Raw genomic sequence first — 22,090 nt, 5'->3', positions numbered from 1 at the left:
TTTGTGAATGGTGGCGCTGGCTGACACTCCCAGGGTTCTAGTAGGAAACATAAATATCCAATAAAGTGGATGGGAAAGCGGCGCCGCAGTAGCTCAATTGGTAGAGCATCGCATGGGTAGTGCGAAGACTTGGAATCGTGCTTCACCTGCGGCAAGTTGTTTTTTTCATCCCCTTTCACTTTCATAATTTATCATTTCTTTAATTCAATTAGTAAGTACACGTAATATCCCCTCTGTTGTCCTTGGTGTCTCTGTCTGTTGGCCTCTAATGCTATGAATAATAAATATCGGGCCCTCGGTTAGCCCCCTTTGCCAATTTTCTAGCTTTGCTGCAGGCCGTAACTGTTCATAGTGCCCTCAACTGTATAGGTAGCGTTGTTAGCCAGGCAACTACTGCACACTGACATGGTAGCACTAAATATGTGCCACCAACTTTACTTCATGCACATCCTAGTGGATCCTGTCTCTGGCAGGGTCCATCGTCGCCAGTCGTCTCACTGTCCCGACCTCGTCCACTAGAGAATTGACAATCCTAGTTCAAGCGCAACGCAGCAAGTTGCGCCCTACCCGAATGATTGCTGTAGGCGGCCGCCTGTTTCCGCTGCAGGGTGAAACGCCCCGTCGGCGTCGCGTGGCTCGACAGCTGTTCCACGAGTCGCTCACAGAGGGCCTCTTCCGGCAAAAGTAGGTAAAAGAAAAAACGACGTCTGCTGCATGTACGAGTACTTATCGCGCAGTCTCGTGAAGCAAGCGCCGCTCACGCCTGAACCCGAAGTAGCGGCGAACGCATCGCAAAACAAAGAAAAATACCCAAGGCCACGAGGCGCATTGACGTAACTATCGGACGGGGCCCTGCGGCTGTTGCTCTCTTGCAATCTCCCCTCGCCCCCTCCCCACCTCTCCTTGTGTAGCTTCCACCAAGCTAGCAGAGACGAAATGAGAGAGAAAGTCGTGCAGCTGTGCGGTAGCTACACTTCTGAAAGAGAAAGCTGCTCGGCGGTGAACCACGCTTGTACTTGAAAGATATTTAAAAAATCTAGCGGTTGGGAGATTCGTGAGGCAACGTCCTCCAATACTGAGGTCACTTGATGTTTATTTGGAAAGGTGTTTCACGGCACCTTTGGCTCTCCTGTACTGCGAATGACAGGCGTAAATTATAATCTTGAGGAAGAAAAGGAAGAGCTTAATTAATAACCACCGCGCAAGCCTGCACACGAGCGCAATGATGTCGCATCGCGGCATAACCTACGCGCTCTCGCTTGCCGGTCTCGAAGACTGGGTTTTCCGATGATTTGCATCGGTGGCAAAGCGAAAAATTGTTGCCCACCACTCTGACGCCACAAGTCGACGTGTACCGGCGGATACTCGTTGCCGCCGGTTTTGTCTGACCAGCCGCCGGTGAGTTTGTAGAAGTGCCGTCGTGGATACGTACACTACGTGACTCTGAGTGAAGAAAATGCCGTAATGCGAGCATGTGAGCTTTGGTACGTATTGTGCTCCGTGTTGTTTAGGAGTAACTTCATTACTCATCAGGAAGAGGTTGGACATTTGTCCGTTACTGCGCCAGTCGCATTTCTCTGTTCTCACTGAGGTTCGTAGACCTCAGTGAGAGGTCTACGAAGTTCCCTGAAGGTCTTACAAGAGTTGTGGGGGTTTCTTGTCGACATCACGTGGCGTGGGAGGCTCTAAATATATCGTGGAGTTGGAGGCTCATGACTATAGCTGACAGGAATTCAGTTGAGACCATCAAAAAAGTCAACTTAGTCGAGTTCTTTGCCTTACTGTGAGCGTTATGGCCTCAAGTATTCTACAGTTTAACACAATACAACGGATGGTCATATAACAAAACAGTAAACTATTTTGAGCGCGTGTCCAGCAAAGCCAATGAAGTGTCTAAAATTTTCAAGTCAGTTGAATGCAAGTGAGCCAGCCAGTAAGAAGTTTGAATTCACAAATAACATACTGCGATAACACATAAAGAAATATTCCAACAATTTCAAGGTGAAAGGAATGCAGCCTATTATTTGGGAAGTGCAAGAACGTCTTAAAAGGCCTTAATTCGACATGCGTGGTGTGCAGGGGGGAAATGTGGCGAAAGAGGCCGCTGTTTCCTAAACAAAACCATTATCCATGACAGGTTTCAACTGTTATAGCGATAAAGCAGTCAGCTGTGACTGAAACCACCAAGCCATAAATGATGGATCTCCACGAAACGGCAAGACTCGAGCTCGGCGAAACACCAGAAATCAAAGAGGAATCTCTGGGACGTTTGTGTGAACTAATAAGAGGTATGTTCCATCCAAACTCTGCGCTTAAATTGAGTTAACGAATTTCTTGCTTGAGGTACGAGCGAGATTTAGAAGCCGCTTCAGGCAGAAATCAGAAAGCTTTTGGTTTGTAAGTACTCTTCGATATTGGCCTACCGCCAACCCTAATAGTATGTCAAGCGTCAGGATTGGACAACATTTTCACTTACAAACAATTCTATCGTAAGAGCTTTTTGCGAATACAAGACCTCCATCTAAATTCACAAAGGCTGTTGTTCCTAGGAGTTGATTGCCACTGGCAGGTCGCGTTCGTTAAAGCAAATGTAAAACATCAGGAATTGCTGCAGTTCTCGCTTACAAACGGTTCTAGTGTAATACGTATTTGTGAAAACAGGCCCTGCTTGATTGATAAACCGTGCCATTTACAGTGTCCGACTTATTAATAGGTTTTCTAAACAGTAAATTTTATGCAAAAAAGATAAGGTTTTTAAGATCTAAAGTTCTTGAATAATTGCAATAGTGCTCTCTCAAGGACTTACTTTCGCAACGAGAATAATGGCTGCCTACGAGGCAGCGATTGACTGCCGGAGTGGCAGCGGCGGGCCCCCGGTCTCCGGACATTTCGCTTTTTATAAGAAAATGAAGGTTCGAAAACGCAAGAGGCTGACTATGCAAAAAAAGCAAGGAAATCACTGGTGACGTTTTGCCTGAAAAGTACCAAGATTTATTGCGCTTATTACGTACGTAAGGAATTGGCAGTCACGTAGCTTTATGAGTCTCGCACTATCTGGGGGCCCAAGTGCTACAAACTGCGAAAGAAACTGCGTGAGGTGCCTACTTCAACAGAATACACATTGATGTAAAGAGCAAGGAAAGATGTGGAAATTCTGTGACGACAGTGCTTTCTTATACTAGCGGTTCACTTGCTGTGGCAACGAAGCTTTGGAGGCCGAGCGCGCATAAGAGCACTCCTAAAAAAGGATTCCCTATTTTGATCCGCCTTATTTAGGCTAGAGGAGAGAAAAACATCAAATTGTTATGTACTACACCTAAGTAAGAAAAACACTGACGAGTCGGCTTTTGCTTTTCTGGTCTTCCTCTTCTGCCTCTAGGCGAATGCAAAACCGTCGTACATCGAAGTTCGGCTGATTCCCTAGGCAGCAGTTCCATGAAACTGAGAGTGTGGTCAAATTTCTGCGGAATATACTTGGTGCAGTAGCGGATGTGCCGATGCTCCGCTCCCGTAGCTTCTCTGTCGTTGCGAGATAAAGTTGTACACGAGTAAGGTGTTTACACCTTGTGTCAGGAGCTTGGTCTACATCGCGGTGCTCCTTCCGCCAGCCCTGCATCGCCCTTGCTTAAGTCTCGACACCGTATTTATCGACGCTGCAGGACATCTTGCTGCGTCTGGGTGTGGTTGCGTGGAACCGTTCACAAGGAGCTGCGTCCTCACCTCTCATTTGTCGAAGCAGTACAGTCTTGGTGTAGTGACGGCCAAAATGCAAGAAGGTTGTCAGAAAGACAACATAAATTATATATTTATTAAGCAAGGTTGAGTTCAAATCACAGTTCGTAGTGACCAGCCCTGTTGTCGACTGTTCGTCGGGTCAAACCAACAGGGCCCAAGTCGGTCCGGTATTTTTACACACGTCACCATATCCAGTGTAATCGCTGGTGTTCAGTTAGATTCTTGTTGAGCATGTAGTCTGATCCGGAATGTCTCACTATATAGCCGAGTATTGCGTCTAGCGACCACTTTATCATATAGATGTAACCTGCAGAAAACGTTCACCGGCAAAGCGTGATACAGTGTACGCGTGGCAACATTCCCTGCTTAACATCGGCCCCAGGCTGCGAACACAACTAAACCGGAAAGAAGCTCAGCGTAAAAGTAAGATTATAGTACTAGTAAAAAATAATATGCTCTCGCGATAACAAATGGACCAACTGGCGAGAACTGGGGCAATCTCCTTCGGCTTGAGCCTCCGATAAGTTCGGGTTGGCGTGGTACCACCTCGCGCGAGCACTATAAGGCACCCGCTCTTCGGCTTAGCGTCCGGAAAGGACCAATGCAATTAAAGTACGTGTTCGCCGCACGGGCAAAGGCACTGTACGTTGGCTCAAGTCCTAGTCACAAAGGTGTCGGCGGACGAGGGGAAGCGTGTACGTACTGGGTGCATTCCTGGGTTTAAGAGAGCCGCGCTCCGCCGTGGGCAGCAGAAAGCGGCCGCGCCGTGACGTCGGCGCCCCATCATCATCATCATCATTATTATCATCATCATCATCAGCCTGGTTACACCCACTGCATGGCAAAGGCCTCTGCAATACTTCTCCAACTACCCCGGTCATGTACTAATCGTGGCCACGTTGTCCCTGCAAACTTCTTAATCTCATCAGCCCACCTAACTTTCTGCCGCCCTCTGCTACGCTTCCCTTCGCTTGGAATCCATTCCATAACTCCTAATGACCATCGGTTATCTTCCTTCCTCATTACGTGTCCTGCCCATGCCCCCCCATTTCTTTTTCTTTATTTCAACTAAGATGTCATTTACCCGCGTTTGTTCCCTCACCCAATCTGCTCTTTTCTTATCCCTTAACGTTACACCTATCATTCTTCTTTCCATAGCTCGTTGCGTCGCCCTCAATTTAAGTAGAACCCTTTTCGTAAGCCTCCAGGCTTCTGCCCGTACGTGAGTACTGGTAAGACTCAGCTGTTATAAACTTTTCTCTTGAGGGATAATCGCAACCTGCTGTTCATGATCTGAGAATGCCTGCCAAAGGCACCCCAGCCCATTCTTATTCTTCTGATTACTTCAGTCTCATGATCCGGATCCGCAGTCACTACCTGTCCTAAGTAGATGCATTCCCTTACCACTTCCTGTGCCTCGCTACCTATCGTAAACTGCTGTTTTCTTCCGAGACTGTTAAACATTACTTTAGTTTACTGCAGATTAATTTTTAGACCCACCCTTTGGCTTTGCCTCTCCAGGTCAGTGAGCATGCATTACAGTTGGTCCCCTGAGTTGGTAAGCAAGGCAATACCAACAGCGAATCGCAAGTTACTAAGGTATTCTCCATTAACTGTTATCCCCAATTCTTCCCAATCCAAGTCTCTGAATACCTCCTGTAAACACGCTGTGAATAGCATTGGAGAGATCGTATCTCCCTGCCTGACGCCTTTCTTTATTGGGATTTTGTTGCTTTCTTTATGGAGGACTACGATGGCTGTGGTGCCGCTATACATATCTTTCAGTATATTTACATGCGGCTCGTCTACACACTGATTCCGCAATGCCTCCATGACTGCTGAGCTTTCGACTGAATCAAACGCTTTCTCGTAATCAATGAAAGCTATATATAAAGGTTGGTTATATTCCGCACATTTTTCTATCAACTGATTGATAGTGTGAATATGGTCTATTGAGTAGCCTTTACGGAATCCTGCCTGGTCCTTAGGTTGACCGAAGTCTAAGGTGTTTCTGATTCTATTTGCAATTACCTGAGTAAATACTTTGTAGGCAACGGACAGCAAGCTGATCGGTCTATAATTTTTCAAGTCTTTGGCGTCCCCTTTCTTATGGATTAGGATTATGTTAGCGTTTTTCCAAGATTCCGGTACGCTCGAAGTCATGAGGCATTGCGTATACAGGGTGGCCAGTTTCTCTAGAACAATCTGCCCACCATCCTTCAACAAATCTGCTGTTACCTGATACTCCCCAGCTGCCTTCCCCCTTTGCATAGCTTCCAAGGCTTTCCTTACTTCTTCCGGAGTTACCTGTGGGATTTCGAATTCCTCTAGACTAATATCTCTTCCATTATCGTCGTGAGTGCCACTGGTACTGTGTAAATCTCTATAGAACTCCTCAGCCACTTGAACTATCTCCTCCATATTAGTAATGATATTGCCGGCTTAGTCTCTTAACGCATACATCTGGTTCTTGCCAATTCCTAGTTTCTTCTTCACTGCTTTTAGGCTTCCTCCATTCCTGAGAGCATGTTCAATTCTATCCATATTACACTTCCTTATGTCAGCTGTCTTACGCTTGTTGATTAACTTCGAAAGTTCTGCCAGTTCCATTGTAGCTGTAGGGTGCGAGGCTTTCATACATTGGCGTTTCTTGATCAGATCTTTCGTCTCCTGAGATAGCTTTCGTCTCCTGCGATGCCCACAAGATTCTCGTTCATTGCTTCAACACTTAGGCCCTCTTCATGAGTCAAAGCCGAATACCTGTTCTGTAGCTTGATCTGGAATTCCTCTATTTTCCCTCTTACCGCTAACTCATTGATCGGCTTCTTATGTACCAGTTTCTTCCGTTCCCTCCTCAGGTCTAGGCTAATTCGAGTTCTTACCATCCTGTGGTCACTGCAGCGCACCTTGCTGAGTTCGTCCACATCTTGTATGATGCCAGCGTTAGCGCAGAGTACGAAGTCTATTTCATTTCTAGTCTCGCCGTTCGGGCTCCTCCACGTCCACTTTCGGCTATCCCGCTTGCGGAAGAAGGTATTCATTATCCGCATATTATTCTGTTCCGCAAACTCTACTGATAACTCTCCCCTGCTATTCCTAGTGCCTATGCCATATTCCCCCACTGCCTTGTCTCCAGCCTGCTTCTTGCCTACCTTGGCATTGAAGTCGCCCATCAGTATAGTGTATTTTGTTTTGACTTTACCCATCGCCGATTCCACGTCCTCATAGAAGCTTTCGACTTCCTGGTCATCATGACTGGATGCAGGGGCGTAGACCTGTACAACCTTCATTTCGTACCTCTTATTCATTTTCACAACAAGACCTGCCACCCTCTCGTTAATGCTATAGAATTTCTGTATGTTACCAGCTATATTCTTATTAATCAGGAATCCGACTCCTAGTTCTCGTCTCTCCGCTAAGCCCTGGTAGCACAGCACGTGCCCGCTTTTAGCACTGTATATGCTTCTTTCGGCCTCCTAACTTCACTGAGCCCTATTATATCTCATTTACTGCCCTCTAATTCCTCCAATAGCACTGCTAGACTCGCCTCACGAGATAACGTTCTAGCGTTAAACGTTGTCAGGTTCACATTCCAATGGCCGCCTGTCCGGTGCAGGCGGAGACGTGCAGCGGTGGCGTAGAGGTAGAACGCCCGCCTCGCATGCAAGAGGTCCGTGGTTCGAATGCCGGTGCCGCGCAATTTTCCACTGGAATGAAAAAAAAAGTCCGCGTGTTGTTAAAATTGCACAAACAGGCCTGGAGTGTGGCCTGATTTCGGTGACCAGAACCGGTAACGCACTCCCTCACCAGAGCAGAATTGGCCACCGTGGTGCAGTACTTGGCCACAACCTCCTATATGAACACAACAATCAAACCCCGGCCCTCAGTCCCCAGCAGCTGCGAAGCAACTGAACACGGTGGCGGTCAAACCTGCGACGCAGCAGAGGGTGCTAAGAATCCCTCGCTCCGGACAGGCCGGACAGCGCCCCAGCCCTACCGCAAAGCATTGCGAGTGAAGTGCCACCACTGGCAACCGGTCGCGAGGGGCAGGGGGGTGATGTGTAGGGATAGCAAAGCCGGTGAATGCCCACGCAATGACGCCTGCGCGTACCTTAATCTCCACAATGCTGATGGTGATCATGAGTTCTTGTTCTCTTGCCAGGCTATTGAACATCCTCCCATGTCATTTTCAACCCTACTCCTACACTTTCTCCGTTAATGTCCTCAATGCAACTTGTTGCAATCTCCAGTGTTGTCGAACAGGACGATGTCATCTGCAAACCGTAGGTTGTTCTGGTATTCGCCGCTGATCCTCACTCCTAAGCCTTCCCAGTCTGATATCTTGAATAGATCTTCTGAGCATGCAGTGAATAGCATTGGAGAGATTTTTTCTGCTTATTGCCTCACCCCTTTATTTATAGACGGTTGTCTACTTTTTTGTGGAGAAGCAATATAGCTGTGGGATCGTTGTGGATATTTCAAAAGATATTCACGTTTACCTCATGTGCTCCTTGAATGCGCAATACTTCCATGACAACGGGTATCTCTACTGAATCAGATATGCACAGGTACGCGCGCACGCACGCACGCACGCACGCACGCACGCACGCACGCACGCACGCACGCACACACACACACACACACACACACACACACACACACACACACACACACACACACACACACACACACACACACACACACACACGCACACACACACACACACACACACACACACACGCACGCACACACGCACACACGCACGCACACACGCACACACGCACACACGCACGCACGCACACACGCACGCACGCACACACGCACACACGCACACGCACACACACACACGCACACACACACACACACACACGCACACACACACACGCACACACACACACACACACACACACACACACACACACACACTTTTGCCACCTTGACACTCCTAATGCTTACGTAATAGGAGATACACAATAGAGACATATAGTCAATATTTAATCATCGATTCATTTCAACCACCATGTACGGCGAAGTTATCTTCTTTAGCATCGATGCTTGGCTGTCACTTGACACTTTCCTTTTATTTGTTATCAAACACTGCACTTGCCTCGCACACTTCACTCATCCCAAGGTGTTAAGAAAATGTTGATTTATTGGTGTGCCAGAAGCCCCCTGTATCTATTTCGTGAGGCACGACCACGGCCTAGGGGAGTATACCAGTCATCAGCGTTTTAACTGCAGTACTCGGAATTAAATGAAATTTTCGCCATAAGCGTTGCGCAGAGGTGAGTCTGTGGTACGCCCATACATAGCGAAGCCAATTTGTGCAAGAAAACTGCCTCTCATAGAGTTATTCTTTTAAAGCCAAACCATTTACGCCCCTACCGTCAGCTGTGTTTAAAGCATAGAATGTGCTTTCTGCCATTATGTCTTGTCCTTTCAGAGACGCCATCACTCGACATTCCCAACGATGAAAAATTCCTGGTCATGTTTCTTCGAGTTAAAAAATACAGAGTTGAAGAAGCCTTCAAGCTGTTTCAGAACTACGTCCGCGTCCGTCGAGACGTACCGGACTTTTTCAGAGACCTTACGCCAGCAAACGCACCACTCAGGAAAATTTGCCACGAGAACCATCTGGTGATGACCTCTGCAGACGGCGACGCACTTGGAAGAGGTGTTGCCCTCCTGAAGTTAGGTGAGCTCACGCTGCTGCGTTCAACATACTTTCCGAGAACGTCAACCTAAAGAAAGCTACAAAAATTCTGAAAATTCGCCAAAATAATGCGTAAGCATTGTTTGGCTCTCCTGTGACTTCGTTTTTACTTGCTCTTCCTAGCTTATGCTCGTCTACCTATGACGTTTCCGGTGGCGAATAATGCTTACGCTTTAGTAGGCAATTGTCAAATCTTCTCGTTGCATCCGGTTCTTTCAGTGCAATCGCAACAATTGAGCCGGAACTCCGGGCGCGAGCGCACCTCGACGGAGCACAGCGGTCGAAAGGGAACATCAGCTGCCGTAGTAGCGCGTGAAGTGTTGCCCGAGGTAGTATCGGATAGTGCATCGCCGCCAGGTCATGTCACCCTCGCTGTCGCTCTCGCGAACCTGTGTTATGCGCGCCTTCCTTGTCCACACTAGCTTCGGCCTGCGTTCTGACTGCGCCTCGTTAAGGCCCGATGTAAACGTGCCAAGCGTCTCAACGCGCTCGCTTGCCCGCGAGGTGTTTGTTACGCGAAGGACGTTCAGCAGCGTTCAATTGGACATTGGGCCAACCCGAAATCTCAAGTTGGCCCGCACCTTGGCCCACACCTAAATTTCAAGTTGTGCCCCCCCCCCACATAGTTTACACTGTGTTGTCCCCCCCCCCCCCCCCCACAAGTTCGCCCAAACCCAAACTTAAGTTAGCCCAGCCCAGATTTCAACTTGGCCCATCCAAGTTTATTACGTTCGTCACACGACCACTTTCGATCGCGTCCAAGCCCGATCAGGACCGAAATACTCCACCCAGATTGGCTCCTTGTCGCAGCTTGCACGAAGAAACCAATCGCGAGCGAGAAATTCGATCCGGATTGGGCTTGATCGCGATCAAAGGAGCGCCGTGTGACACTCGTATAAGTTAGCTCACCACCAAAGTTGACCCAACCCCAATTTTGTTTTTGTTTCATCCCCCAATGAAAACAAAATAATAATAATAATTTCCTGAGAAAATGGAAAATACGTTTTGAAAGAATAATGAACGATTTGGGTGCGGTCTCGACATAATTTTTCTTTATGTGTGTATTTAAAGAAGTTTGCGAGTGTTTGATACGTTTGGATAATATAAAGAGCTCAATGCAGTTCATTGCTCTTACAGGTGCCTGGAATTCTACCATGTGTTCGTTCACTGATTTAATTAGAGGCGCGATGATTTTGGCCAGCAGCTGTTTTTATGAAGACATCTCACAAATTCATGGAGTAGCGTGCATTGTGGACTTGGAGGGACTTGGTTTTCATCATTTCAAGCAACTAACTCCGTCGCTGCTGATTAAGCTGGCTCACATCACGCAGGTGAGAAAACGAGCTTCTTATTTGATGTTGACGATGATTCTTTAAAACATGGCACGTACCCCCGATGGGAGACGCGTCAACGTTGTGGTGGCCATACCGACAAGTTCGCTGCATTAATGAACCATTTAGGGAACCGACTTTTACAGTGGAACTGTCTATGGCTAGGATCCCGGGATTTCTCCGTGGCGTAACGTCGACAGAAAAAAAAAATGGTGGGCTGATCCCAGTGGCAGTTCAGGTTAGAGCGATTGCTCATACCCTCTTAGGGTAGAGGCTACAAGCACTCAGCAAAGTTAAGCGAACAGTGCACGCAGTCGTTTGAATCACGCATACAAAACATAAAACAACATACGTTTCAACAATGAACAAGCTCAAAACAACCATCCCAGCCACAGATAAGATGATAAGGTGCTCTTGATAACAATTTGAAGCACCTAGCGCTTCCAGCATACAAGCTGCCGCGACTACGGCAGCTTGTGACGTGGGGAGCGACGTGCCTATTCTTTTGTGTACAAGGTAACCAGCCTAGCAACTGATTTCAGTGTTGTTGCAGCACCGCTGTGGCCTGCGGTGTGCTGTCAAAGTTACCATTAGTCCCATTACTACCCTTGCTCTAAAATAGCGGGTTACTATAAAGCCTTAAAACACTGAATACCCCCCTTGTCACTTGTAGTGGTGGTTTTCAACAGCTTCGCTGGAGATCCACTTTAGCAGGGCCGGGATGGCGAGACAATTTTGTATTTGTACGTTTCACATTGGTTGAGCTGAACGGTTACACAGCTGTTAGTGTGTAATCTAGCTATTCATAATATTTATCAACATCTGCGTTTTTCCACTAATTTAGTAATATACGCAAATATTCACTAACTGATTGGTTTATGTGCTGCTTAGTTGAGGTCAGTAATGCAGCGGCAGTACCTTTGCATCGTTGCGCGGAAGCAAAAATAAAAATAAGATTGTCTTGCTGAGCCTTAGGCTTAGTTTTGTAGCTTTTAGCGAAATGTTCTTGATGCGCTCTGTATTGTACGTTGGTGACCTTGCAGCTAATAAAAACGTACCAGCTACGTCCGAAATACGTTATGTTGGTATTTAGGAAAATGCTGTAAAATGGTAACAAATTCCTTTTATATGAGCAAAAGCGTCTTCGTCAATCTCCCTGCGTAAGGCATATGCTGGCCTCATGTGAACAACAAATCGGTCTCAAGTAGTTGCACGTTTGCAAAAAAGAAACAAATTGGTGAGAAGAAAAAAATTAACGAAATCGTTCAAGGGGCTTGGTTCGTCCCCGTACTAGTTCCTTGCGTTCTCCAGTATCAACAATTATGATTATTGATTGTTCGAATGAGTCAAGGTGGCCTGGGGGTGGTCATTTCAAAACCAAGCAATGTTTCAGCGAAGCACTCTTGCGAAGCTGGTGACACTGCTTATCAACCCCGACCCCTCCAACCCCTGCAGGCTTCACTTTAAACACGTTAACATGGATCTGTTGATTTTTTATTTTCTCGGTATTGTTAATATCATGACGAATATTTTCCTCGATCTTATATATGCCCAAAACCCCGTGAGGGAAGATTTCGAGGTGTAGCTGTAGCTTTTACTGAAAAACCAAAAAAAGGAAAAGCATCCGTCAGCTGTGATTACAACTCGCTGTAATACGAACGCCAACCACGTCCTCAGTACCCAAAGATTCACACTACTTTTCATTTGCAGGACTGTGCACCGATACGATTGAAGGCTTTGTACATGATCAACTACCCATCTCCGTTCAAGGCCTTGTTTGAAGTCGTGAAACCTTTTATAAAGCACAAGCTATTAACAAGGGTATGACGCATTTTTTTTTCTTGAACGTAGCAGGTTAAGGCTGCACGATTGCATAGCAGCTTCAGTTGCAGAGCGCTATACATGCAGGCTTCACCAAGCTTTTTCAGAATGCAGGGGCTCTAACTTGTTCGTGACGACTGTCGGAGCCTACTGAATGGTTCTAGGCGTTTCTGAGCAATGGACTAGAAGAATTTTGCGTCGTCGTCAGTCGTGTTCCCCGTTATGCAGTACCTTGAACAGCGACTTGCGTCAGAACTTCGACAAGCCTAGCAGTTGAGGGTCCACAAGTTTATGGAGACTTGCTCGCCTGCTTCCAGCTTCATCTTTGGGATTGCACCAGGTTACGATAATGACCACGAATGTTCCCCGATAGACAAGGAAGGTTAGCAAGAAGCAAACCAACTTATCACGTCCACTAAAGATATGCGTTCAGAGTCGTTCGCTTTGGCCCGTGTTACAAACTGTACCTTAACTTTAAGCGCAGGGTCATCAGTAGCCAGACCGCAAACTGTTTAAGTGCCTCGCGCATCAGGTCTGCGCACCAGGTCTGCGGCATTTATTGTGAGTACAAGCCCTTATGCAGAATTCGCAATGCATTTCCCTACCAATTTCACAAAGCTATTGTTTCGTGAGGGCCTTCCGCCATTGGTCGATCGTCTTCGCAAATGATATGCCCAGCGTAAGGATTGGCTGAAATTTCCTCTTTCAGACAATTCTAGCGTATCAACTTTTTGTGCAAACGGGCCTCCGTTCGTAACAAACTATTCTGAATGGTCGACTGTATTCACTAATTAAATGGTCACTCGCACTGTTGGCTGAATTCCTTTGTATGAGCTTGACAGGCAAAAAAATTATTAGGCCGAGTTCACAAAGTTTTTCATTCTGAAGTGCTCTGTGTCATTGGTAGGCCCTGCCTTCACTAGTGATATGTCCAGCATCGTGGTTTGCTGGTATTTTTTCATTGCGATCAATTCTACCTCAAGAGCCTTTTGTGAATACAGTCCTTGGGCCCTTATTCAGAAGGGCTCGTATTCAGAAAAAGCGTTTGGGGTAGGATTATTTTATAGCGCAGCTCTAAGGCGCCCGTTCATGCGTTTAGCGTCGGCGTGCCTCGCCCTCCCTGAGCGTAACCGAGCGAACGTGCACAATGAAGGATGAAAGAGCTAACACGGAGCGCAGCAGCGGATGAAATTCGGCGCCAGCGAAGAGAGCGCGAGGAGGAAAACGGACGGAGCCAGCTTGAAGCGCAACCAGATGGCACTCACGTCCTCGCACCCTGGCTTCAGCGAGAGCAGGGGAAAAGTAAACATGTCCGCAATATAGAGATTAGTAAGAGGCGATTGGAAGATTGGTGCAAGAAAAGTAGGGAAACGACCGAAAACAGAGACGTACAAAAACAAAGTTCTCAATAGGTGGTCAGACAATTTCGTTGTGAGGGTCCATATTGGTTTTTATCTCTATATCTTTTTTAACCTAGCTGGGACATTAAGCAGTATAATAGTAAGAGCTTGGTGGCGCAACCCACCGCCCCGTTTCAAAAGGGATGCTCATAACATCCTTCCATTCATCCATCCATCCATACATCCTGAAAGCTCGCCTTCGCGTATAGCGTTCGCCGCAAGCGTTTGCCGGTAAAAATAGCGGTTGCATAAGCTGCAGTTGCCGGGAAGCGGCAACTATGTGACCAGTCTATATATAGCGCCGCGCATCACGGCTCCGCCAGTCGGTACGTTGATCGGTGCGATGTTCAATATATCGCGAATTGAAAACCCGTATAGAGCTGCGCTCAAATTTCACATTAAGAAGTATCATAATCGTCGGTGAAATTTTTAGGCTAAAATTTCACGAAATCCCTATAATGGACGCGTTATTAGCTGAGGCGGCCTGCCAATGCCAAAGAGCACTTGCTAATGCAAATCAGTGAACTACACTGAAGCATCATTTTGTTTGTAAGTGTTGTTTACCATTAGCTAGCCGCCTTTGCTAATGTCATATCCGACATCAGGATTAGCTACTGCGTAGTTACTGCGTAATTCGAGGTTAAGTATTATTTTGCGAATATGGACCTCGATTATCTGCTACTTACTGTGAGCAGCACTGGTGAATTCTTGTGTTTAATTACTTTTAAATCTACCTAACCTGAATAATATGATTGTATTCAATGTTTAAACGTATTGTCGAAAATGCTGTTCAGTACGTCGGCAAATGGAGTAATGAATATAGTGTTTACAATAATTTAGCACTGATCGCCCGAACGTTGGACAGCTTCACCCACTTTGGTGCAAAATTCACGCATGTTGGAGTTCGTAAGTACCCGTTACCATTGCTTGGCGGCCTTCACTGACAGTATGTTCAGCATTATAACTGTCTGGCATTTGCTCTTACTCAGAGTTATAGCAACAGTTTTGAGAATAAAGGCCGAAGTGTCTAGTGTCTTTAGAGAAGCAACGTGTATGTTCCTTGAACAATAAATGCATAACTACTATACATTCAATATAACTGCATACCTGGATTGCAGAAATCCTTGTTTTCTTATGCGCACTTATTGCATTTGTGTTCCAGTTTTAGTTGGTAATCTCACAAATAAACGGCGTTTTATTCGGGTAGTCAAAGCGGGGCCAAATCACGATGTTTTTTGCTTCTGAGAGCTGTTTCTCTTCTCTAATAACCTGTTGGCTGACACTGGTGTCTAGTACTTAATCGTGCGAGCCGTAAAAACCGCTTCGTAAGTACGGCCTCGTTTCTGTACGAGCCCATCCAGCAAGTTTTGAGCGCCAAGAAGGGGTGAACATAAGTTGATGAACCTCTCCGGATTTCGAAGGCCTCCGTCACCGGTGTTTTCTTTGAGGCGCTAATCAGGAGATGCTTTGCAGATTCACTTCATTGGGGAAGACGTCTCTAAGCTTTGGGAGATCTGTCCTCGTGAAATGGTACCAGCAGAATTTGGTGGCACGCGAGAGGATTTCGACTACGACCGCCAAGAGGAGTCCGTACTCCGACTGACTGATTTGTTCGAGGACTTGTGTCGTTTTGACTGCCCAGCGCAGTGAGCAATATGTTAAGTCTAGAAGTTACTTTCCCATCGAGGAGAAGCAGCGTTTATAATTTTTTGGTGCATCATAATCACTATTCAGTGTCAATGCAAAACGAGTCTGCTCCAATAATTTAAATGCGCATACAGTGAGCCCTCTGTTGAACGCCCTCAACTATGGACTCTTTACCTCCGCGTTGCCATTAAAGAGAAAATCATGTCTCACCGGTCACGCTTTATTTGAAATACACTATTTTTCTCTGATATCTGGTGTCGTCCCTCTCTTATATAGCGTCATCAACATACATGCAAGAAGAATGAGTTCGCAGAAGAGTACCACTACATTATTTTCTATCACTTGCCTACTGCACAGGGCATAAGGATACCAGTGAGGCTTCCGGCTACATGCCAAGGAGCCAATGCTGCAGACATATACTGTATGTTCCTGTTTATAACGTGTGTTTCCCCCCGGAATTTTCGTCCGTGCGTCTTATACAACGGCGCGTCATATATGCATAAAACTAAGCGTGCTAGCGCGAACAGTATACGCGTATTTTTATAACGACCACACACACACAAAAAAAAAACATGCGCGGCAACATTATAAAAGTATTCGAACCTTATTTTAACCGAAGTTTAAACTAGTAAGCAAGGTTTAAACTGTTAGCGAAGTTCTCATAGGAGTTAACATGTCTAGAAAGTGGTGCCGTCTGTCAACCATCGCCATCCGTGTGTCGTGCGAACAACTTTTGCAAAAAAAAAAAAAATTATACAGAAGGGCTCCACAGCACACCCGGAAATGAAAGTGACGCCGAGACGTTATATACGGCTTGGTGCGAATGTTTCAATTTCTTAGGTCCGTCAATTCGACAGCTACGCGAGCAGTTATTTTTCGTCTCTCTGCTTGCACATGGCCTCAGCTGATGTGCTATAGCGTATCATTAAACCGTGGGAGTGCCCGCATCTTACGGAGAACATAGTAAAGCTGTTAAGTGTGAAAGCTGCAAAGATTCTGTTAAAAGGTTTCGCAAATGTTCTATATTGAGACTGTGTGTTGGTCATAGTACTTTTCTTCCATTTAAATATATATGTGTTTTGTTTAGTTCTGTATATTGAGTTCTTAATTCTAGGCGAATAAAAGTGAACTTCTGTTTGGAACGCCTCTGGTACAGTCGTTCATCCCTATACTATTTGATCATGTTTTTAAGGAACGTACAAAAGCAATTGCAGTCTATATACTGACTGCATTTGCTTCTGTACGTTCCTTAAGAATGCCTCCCAGCTAGTTTCCTAACGTGTTCCAAGAAATGTTCCAGCAATAAGAAGCACCCAGTATTCCACCGGGCTCTTTCTCTCCCTTCACCTGCTTTCTTCTTCGTTGTTTTCCTAGGTACTCCTCTCCCTGTATCCTTTCCCTAGATGTTCTAGCCAAATATTCGTAACGTGCGGCGGTCAAGTCGAGAAACAATCGTGAGGAGAACCCTTTCAGCTATAAAAACAATAAACGTCCAAATGGCGCGCTTTTGATGTGGTTACAACTTGTAGTGGTATATCGATGAGGTGCATTTTTCGATTCCGACTGCAGCGAGTAAAGACATCAGCAAATTTCCAAGAGTGAAAAGGTATGCTGTGATCGAAGTTACGCACCACTGTTATATTAGTGAAGTAAAAGCAATAGGCAGTTTTAGAAAAGAATTGGCAACCAAACGTAAGCCATTACGTACGTAAAGAAATAAGGTTATCCTCACTGCGCATGCTCAGTATTTTATTCGGTTTTAGTGGTTTACGTGCGCTCTAACAACAAACGTTATTTGGCGAGTTTAACGTTCTTAATGTTTACGCACGCTAAGAAAAAGCGTCGTCGAACATAACGGCACCCATGACTCTTGCTTCAGCGTGAATTCTCGTAATGGCTACGCTCTCATTCTCGTTTCTCGCCAGTAGCTATTGAAATCAGCTAAGCTCACCTGAAACGTTAGTCATAAGCAGCTAAGGCGTCCAATTTCTTAGATCATTCAGCGATTCAGGCGTCCGTAAGCCTATTGAGACGCGTCCGCATATTAAGAACAGGATGGTTGCTAATGGGTAGGTTGTCTTGGCTTGGACACGTTTGGCATGAGGCACCAGGCGGCGCTCTGTTTTCAACGACTTGCTTATGTCTATGGCACCGCGCGGTAAACTAAATGTATTGAAGGGAGTTTAACCGCAACGTTCCGCAAAATAGCTTGCGCATAACGTACGTAAGGCGAAAAACAATATTCTAAAACTGTCAAATAACAGCGCCCTGTGTGAACGTCGCAATAGCGAAATATTGGCTTGTGAGGGTGTTTGCGGCCTTCAGCTAACATACTTAGAAAACAATATGAAATACCTTGTGCGAGCGCGCCAGCCTGCTACCTAATTCACTACCGTAACTTGAATAAAGCTAGATTTGTTTGGAACAGGGATTTAGCGTAAAACAAAGGAATGTTGGTGTTCCTGAGGCCCTCCCATGTGCTCTTATCCATGTAAAGGCACTGCCGCCACCAGTCGCCGAATCAGGTAGCTTGAGGAGTATGGTGAACACACCTAAAATCTTGAATTCTTACTCGGGATGTTTGCCTGGTGACATGCCGACTGAGGCATGCCACGACCCTGGCCGTAACATGCCGTAAATTTAACTTCATGAACAGACAAGATAGAAGAAATCAGGCCCAAATATGCAAAGACATGCATCAGATTGTGTCTCAGAGATGTGCTGAATGTACGTAGATGCAAGGCAGCTTACAGTTTTCATTTGAGCATTTTTGGTAAGGAATGTAACTAGTAATATACCGACGTACGGAACTAGATCGTTTACCAGCCGCTACTTTAGCTGGGAGGGGCGGAGGACGTTATGGCAGAGACAGCAATAGATTTGCATGCATGTGAAAGCAACGCATCATCCAGCGAATTTCGGCGGGAAACAGCGGCACTCGTTAGCTTACACACACACAGCGTCACGCGGGCAACAGCGCCGATGCGCGCATATCTCGGCAACAAAAGAGATATTCGGCTAAGAGAAAGCACACTGTCCATGACTCCTCGCTTGCGCCGCTGACAGCGACGCAGCTCTGTATGTGGGTGTAGAAACTTTATGGATACTAGATTCTGTGTGTGGTGAAATGCCGGGTGGCACCTTCTGGTAGGGCCCCACTGGGTTCCGCGGCTCGCCAGGCCTGGTCTAGGGTCGCCAGTTGGCTTCCCGAGCCGAGTTCGGAGTGCTAGTGACAAATTTCCGCGCCATAAATTAACTGCGTCACAGAGCGGCTGGTTCGCCGGGACACAAGCTGAACGCCTCATCAAGCGTGTCGGCGTCCCTGTTTACTTTACTCCACCGTGCTTCGTAGTTCACGCGTCCACGTGGACTAATCAAAGCACTTGCCTAAAGAAGGAAGAGAAAAAGAAATAAGAAGCCTACAATAAACTTGGATGCAGTGACTATAGAAATAGAAGACGCGCAGCAGAAACATGAATAAAGGGAAAGTCAGACATCCACCCGTTCGTAGCAATTGCTACAAAGGAAACCCATACGGGTTCCTCGAAAGGAAAGCCTCATAGTTGAAGAAAAATTCGTCCTGGTCCGGGACTCGAACCCGGGACCACCGCCTTTCCGGGGCAGCCACTCTACCATCTGAGCTAACCAGGCGGCTAGCAGATGGCCGGGCGAAGTCGAATTTGTCGACAACTTTGTCGACAACTTTGTCGACAACGTTTTCGACAAATTCGACTTCACCCTGCCATCTGCTAGCCGCCTGGTTAGCTCAGATGGTAGAGCGGCTGCCGAATGATGGTAGAGCGGATGCTGATGGTAGAATGATGGTAGAGCGCAGATGGTAGAGCGGATGCTGCCGAAGGAAAGGCTGCAAGGGAAATGGAAAACTGGTGCATCGTATTTTTCTTTTTGTAACTGCGACATTGCTGCCACGAGTGAATAGCCCTGTCATTAAAATTCAGGCACTGGTACCAAGGAAAGACGTAGTGCGCTACGAGACTCAATAACCATTCGGCACACACTGCGCCTGTTTGTGCTGCCTTTTCGTCTAGCTTGTGTCTTTTCATATAACATACTCATTTTTATCTCTCCGTATTATATTTTTTAGGGGGGGGGGAGGCCAGGAAGGACGTGGCTTGAGTACCCTACGTTGATGCCTGAACTAAGAAGTCGTTAAGTAGGTGATCACCACACTGATGATTACATCATAACACAAGTGTAACATAGTGTCACATATAACTACCACGAAAATATGCTTAGCGCTGCGGTCCATGTATTTATACATGGACCACAGCGCTGATGTATTTATACTACGCTCTTTATTGTAGTTTATAAGCACCTTAAGGCAGTTTACAAGCAGTGGTTGCCGAGAAAAGCTATTTCTCCTTTCCCATACATTTAGATCAGAGCCCCTGAGCTAAAGCTTCCTCAACATTATTCAACAAAATTGGGCACTTTGTTTCTTCCTTTTCCTTCCTTTTTATTCCCTTCACTTAAACCCCTTTCCATGTGTAGGGTAGCAAACTGGAAGTGCGTCTGGTAGACCTCCCTACCTTTTCTTCCTTTCTTTTCATCCTCTGCCTCCTCCTCCTACTTTTCGAAGCACCAGGATCGCCTGGAACTTTCCCTTATGAACATTTCTAGCATAAAGAAAGACAGAGGGAGAAAAGGCAGGGAGCTGAACCAGAAACGAGTTTCTGGCGTGTTACGCTTCAGTGGGTATGGGGGGGCGGGGGTGATTGGGATTAGAAAGAGGGCAAAAAATTCTACCGTAAGAGCTTTCTGTGAATACGGACCCAAAATTTAGATAGCTAAAGGCTTGTGTGTGTGTTTTCTTCTCCCTTTGAGTTTATGTGTAGTTCTGTTCCACTGCACGCTTTCATGACGACGTACTATCAGAGTCAAATGAAATGTGAACAGCGGAGCGCGTAGCCCAAGCATAAGTAAAGGTATAGTGTGTGTCGGCCAGTCATCACCATTGACAAGGACGCATTTGACGATTTGGCCGCACCGCGCTATCCCCCTATAGTGAAATACTTTCGCCTATGATCTGGTTCTTACATTTGAAAGATGGAAAATAAGAATAAAAGATAACTGAAGCTAAAGTTTGCAGTTTACGGTGGGTACTGTCGCACAGTTTGCCGACGCGAACAGCGGTGCGCGTGGAGCAGTTTGCACCGTCATAATTAGAGATTCGCTCATGTGGTTTCCGCTTCTGCGCCACATCATTCTTTCAATCGGCGAACTTGCACAGCACGGTATCGCTGGCAGCCGCGACGGTGGCCCGCATCGGTGTGCCGAGCGCGTTTGGCCATTTGTTTCACTTGCGGCCAAATCGGATGTGCGCGTCTGTCATTCATGGTGATCGGACGGCGCGCACTACACCTTCACTTATGCTTCGGCCACGCGCTCCGCTGTTCACGTTTCATTTCACACTGGTAGTACCTACAAGCTCTAACCACGAACAACGGGTACTATGCAAGCACGCCCGAGTTGGCAAAGCTCCAGATAACTGTGAGCGGCGGGTTCGCCCTCAGGTATGAATGAGCTATTGGTACACTCTTAGGCAAAGGTACACCCTTTGGGGGGTATCTCTGCCACACAGCGATAATCGTCATCTGCCTTGCTTGCGTTTTCTTTCTTGAAAATGGAGCGCCCGCTACTTTGCTGTCGGGAATGCTATGCCATGCTGATAGCGCGCATGCCGTTCGTCACTGGAAAATACCGGGCTCGCGTTCTTAAAGAAAGGAAATGCGGAACAGACATGACGACTATCATTGGGACAAAAGGGTGTAAATTTGCTTAAAAGTGCATCAACTTTCTTAAAACGGTTGTACCCATTGGGGTGTGTATTTGTCCCACAACAATAATCGTTATCTGCCTTGCTTGCGTTTCCTTTACTGAAAACTCGGCGCTCGCTACTTTCCTGTCGAGAATGCTGCGTCACACTGATAACACGCATGCCGTTTGTGACTGGGAAGTACCGGGCTCGCAGCGTTAAAGAAAGGAAACGTGGGCAAGCCAGATTATGATTATTGTTGTGGGACAAGACAAGCCCCAAAGGGTGCAAATTTTTCTAAGAGTGAAGACCTATATTTAAACCCCCTGCACGTCTCAAAGTTCATTGGCTCATCTATATTCACTCTTGAGTTGTCATCACTTGGGCGCTGTCACCTCATCATCTCTTGTTTTCCAAGGGGTGTTATGCAAGTACGCCCTAGTTTGGCAAAGTTCCAGATCACTGTGAGCTGCGGCGACGCCCTCATATGATTGAGCTATTGCTATCAAGACCTAAATTTAAATCGTCTGCACGTCTCCACGTTCTTTGGCTCATCTATATTCACTCTTGAGTTGTCATCACTTGGGCGCTGTCACCTCATCATCTCTTGTTTTCCAAGGGGTGTTATGCAAGTACGCCCTAGTTTGGCAAAGTTCCAGATCACTGT

The 22,090-nt window shown here is 46.5% G+C and overlaps 1 protein-coding gene across 2 annotated transcripts; it reads left to right on the top strand.

Moving 5' to 3' along the window:
• The first annotated feature begins 1,344 nt into the window (after positions 1–1,344).
• On the top strand, positions 1,345–15,872 carry LOC142577918 (alpha-tocopherol transfer protein-like). 2 transcript variants are annotated; one of them, XM_075687355.1, is made up of 6 exons: positions 1,345–1,484; positions 2,138–2,288; positions 9,179–9,430; positions 10,586–10,779; positions 12,490–12,600; positions 15,474–15,872. In XM_075687355.1, exons 2-6 carry the CDS (start codon positions 2,195–2,197, stop codon positions 15,648–15,650), a joined length of 828 nt encoding a protein of 275 aa, XP_075543470.1. In that variant the 5' UTR covers positions 1,345–1,484; positions 2,138–2,194; the 3' UTR covers positions 15,651–15,872. The 2 variants fall into 2 exon arrangements, with proteins under 2 accessions (XP_075543470.1, XP_075543471.1); XM_075687356.1 differs by lacking the exon at positions 12,490–12,600.
• The last annotated feature ends 6,218 nt before the right edge of the window (positions 15,873–22,090 follow it).

The sequence above is a fragment of the Dermacentor variabilis genome, chromosome 4, assembly GCF_050947875.1.
Source record: "Dermacentor variabilis isolate Ectoservices chromosome 4, ASM5094787v1, whole genome shotgun sequence".
Taxonomy (NCBI): Eukaryota; Metazoa; Arthropoda; class Arachnida; order Ixodida; family Ixodidae; genus Dermacentor; species Dermacentor variabilis.
This window is presented reverse-complemented; position numbering and strand designations above follow the sequence as displayed.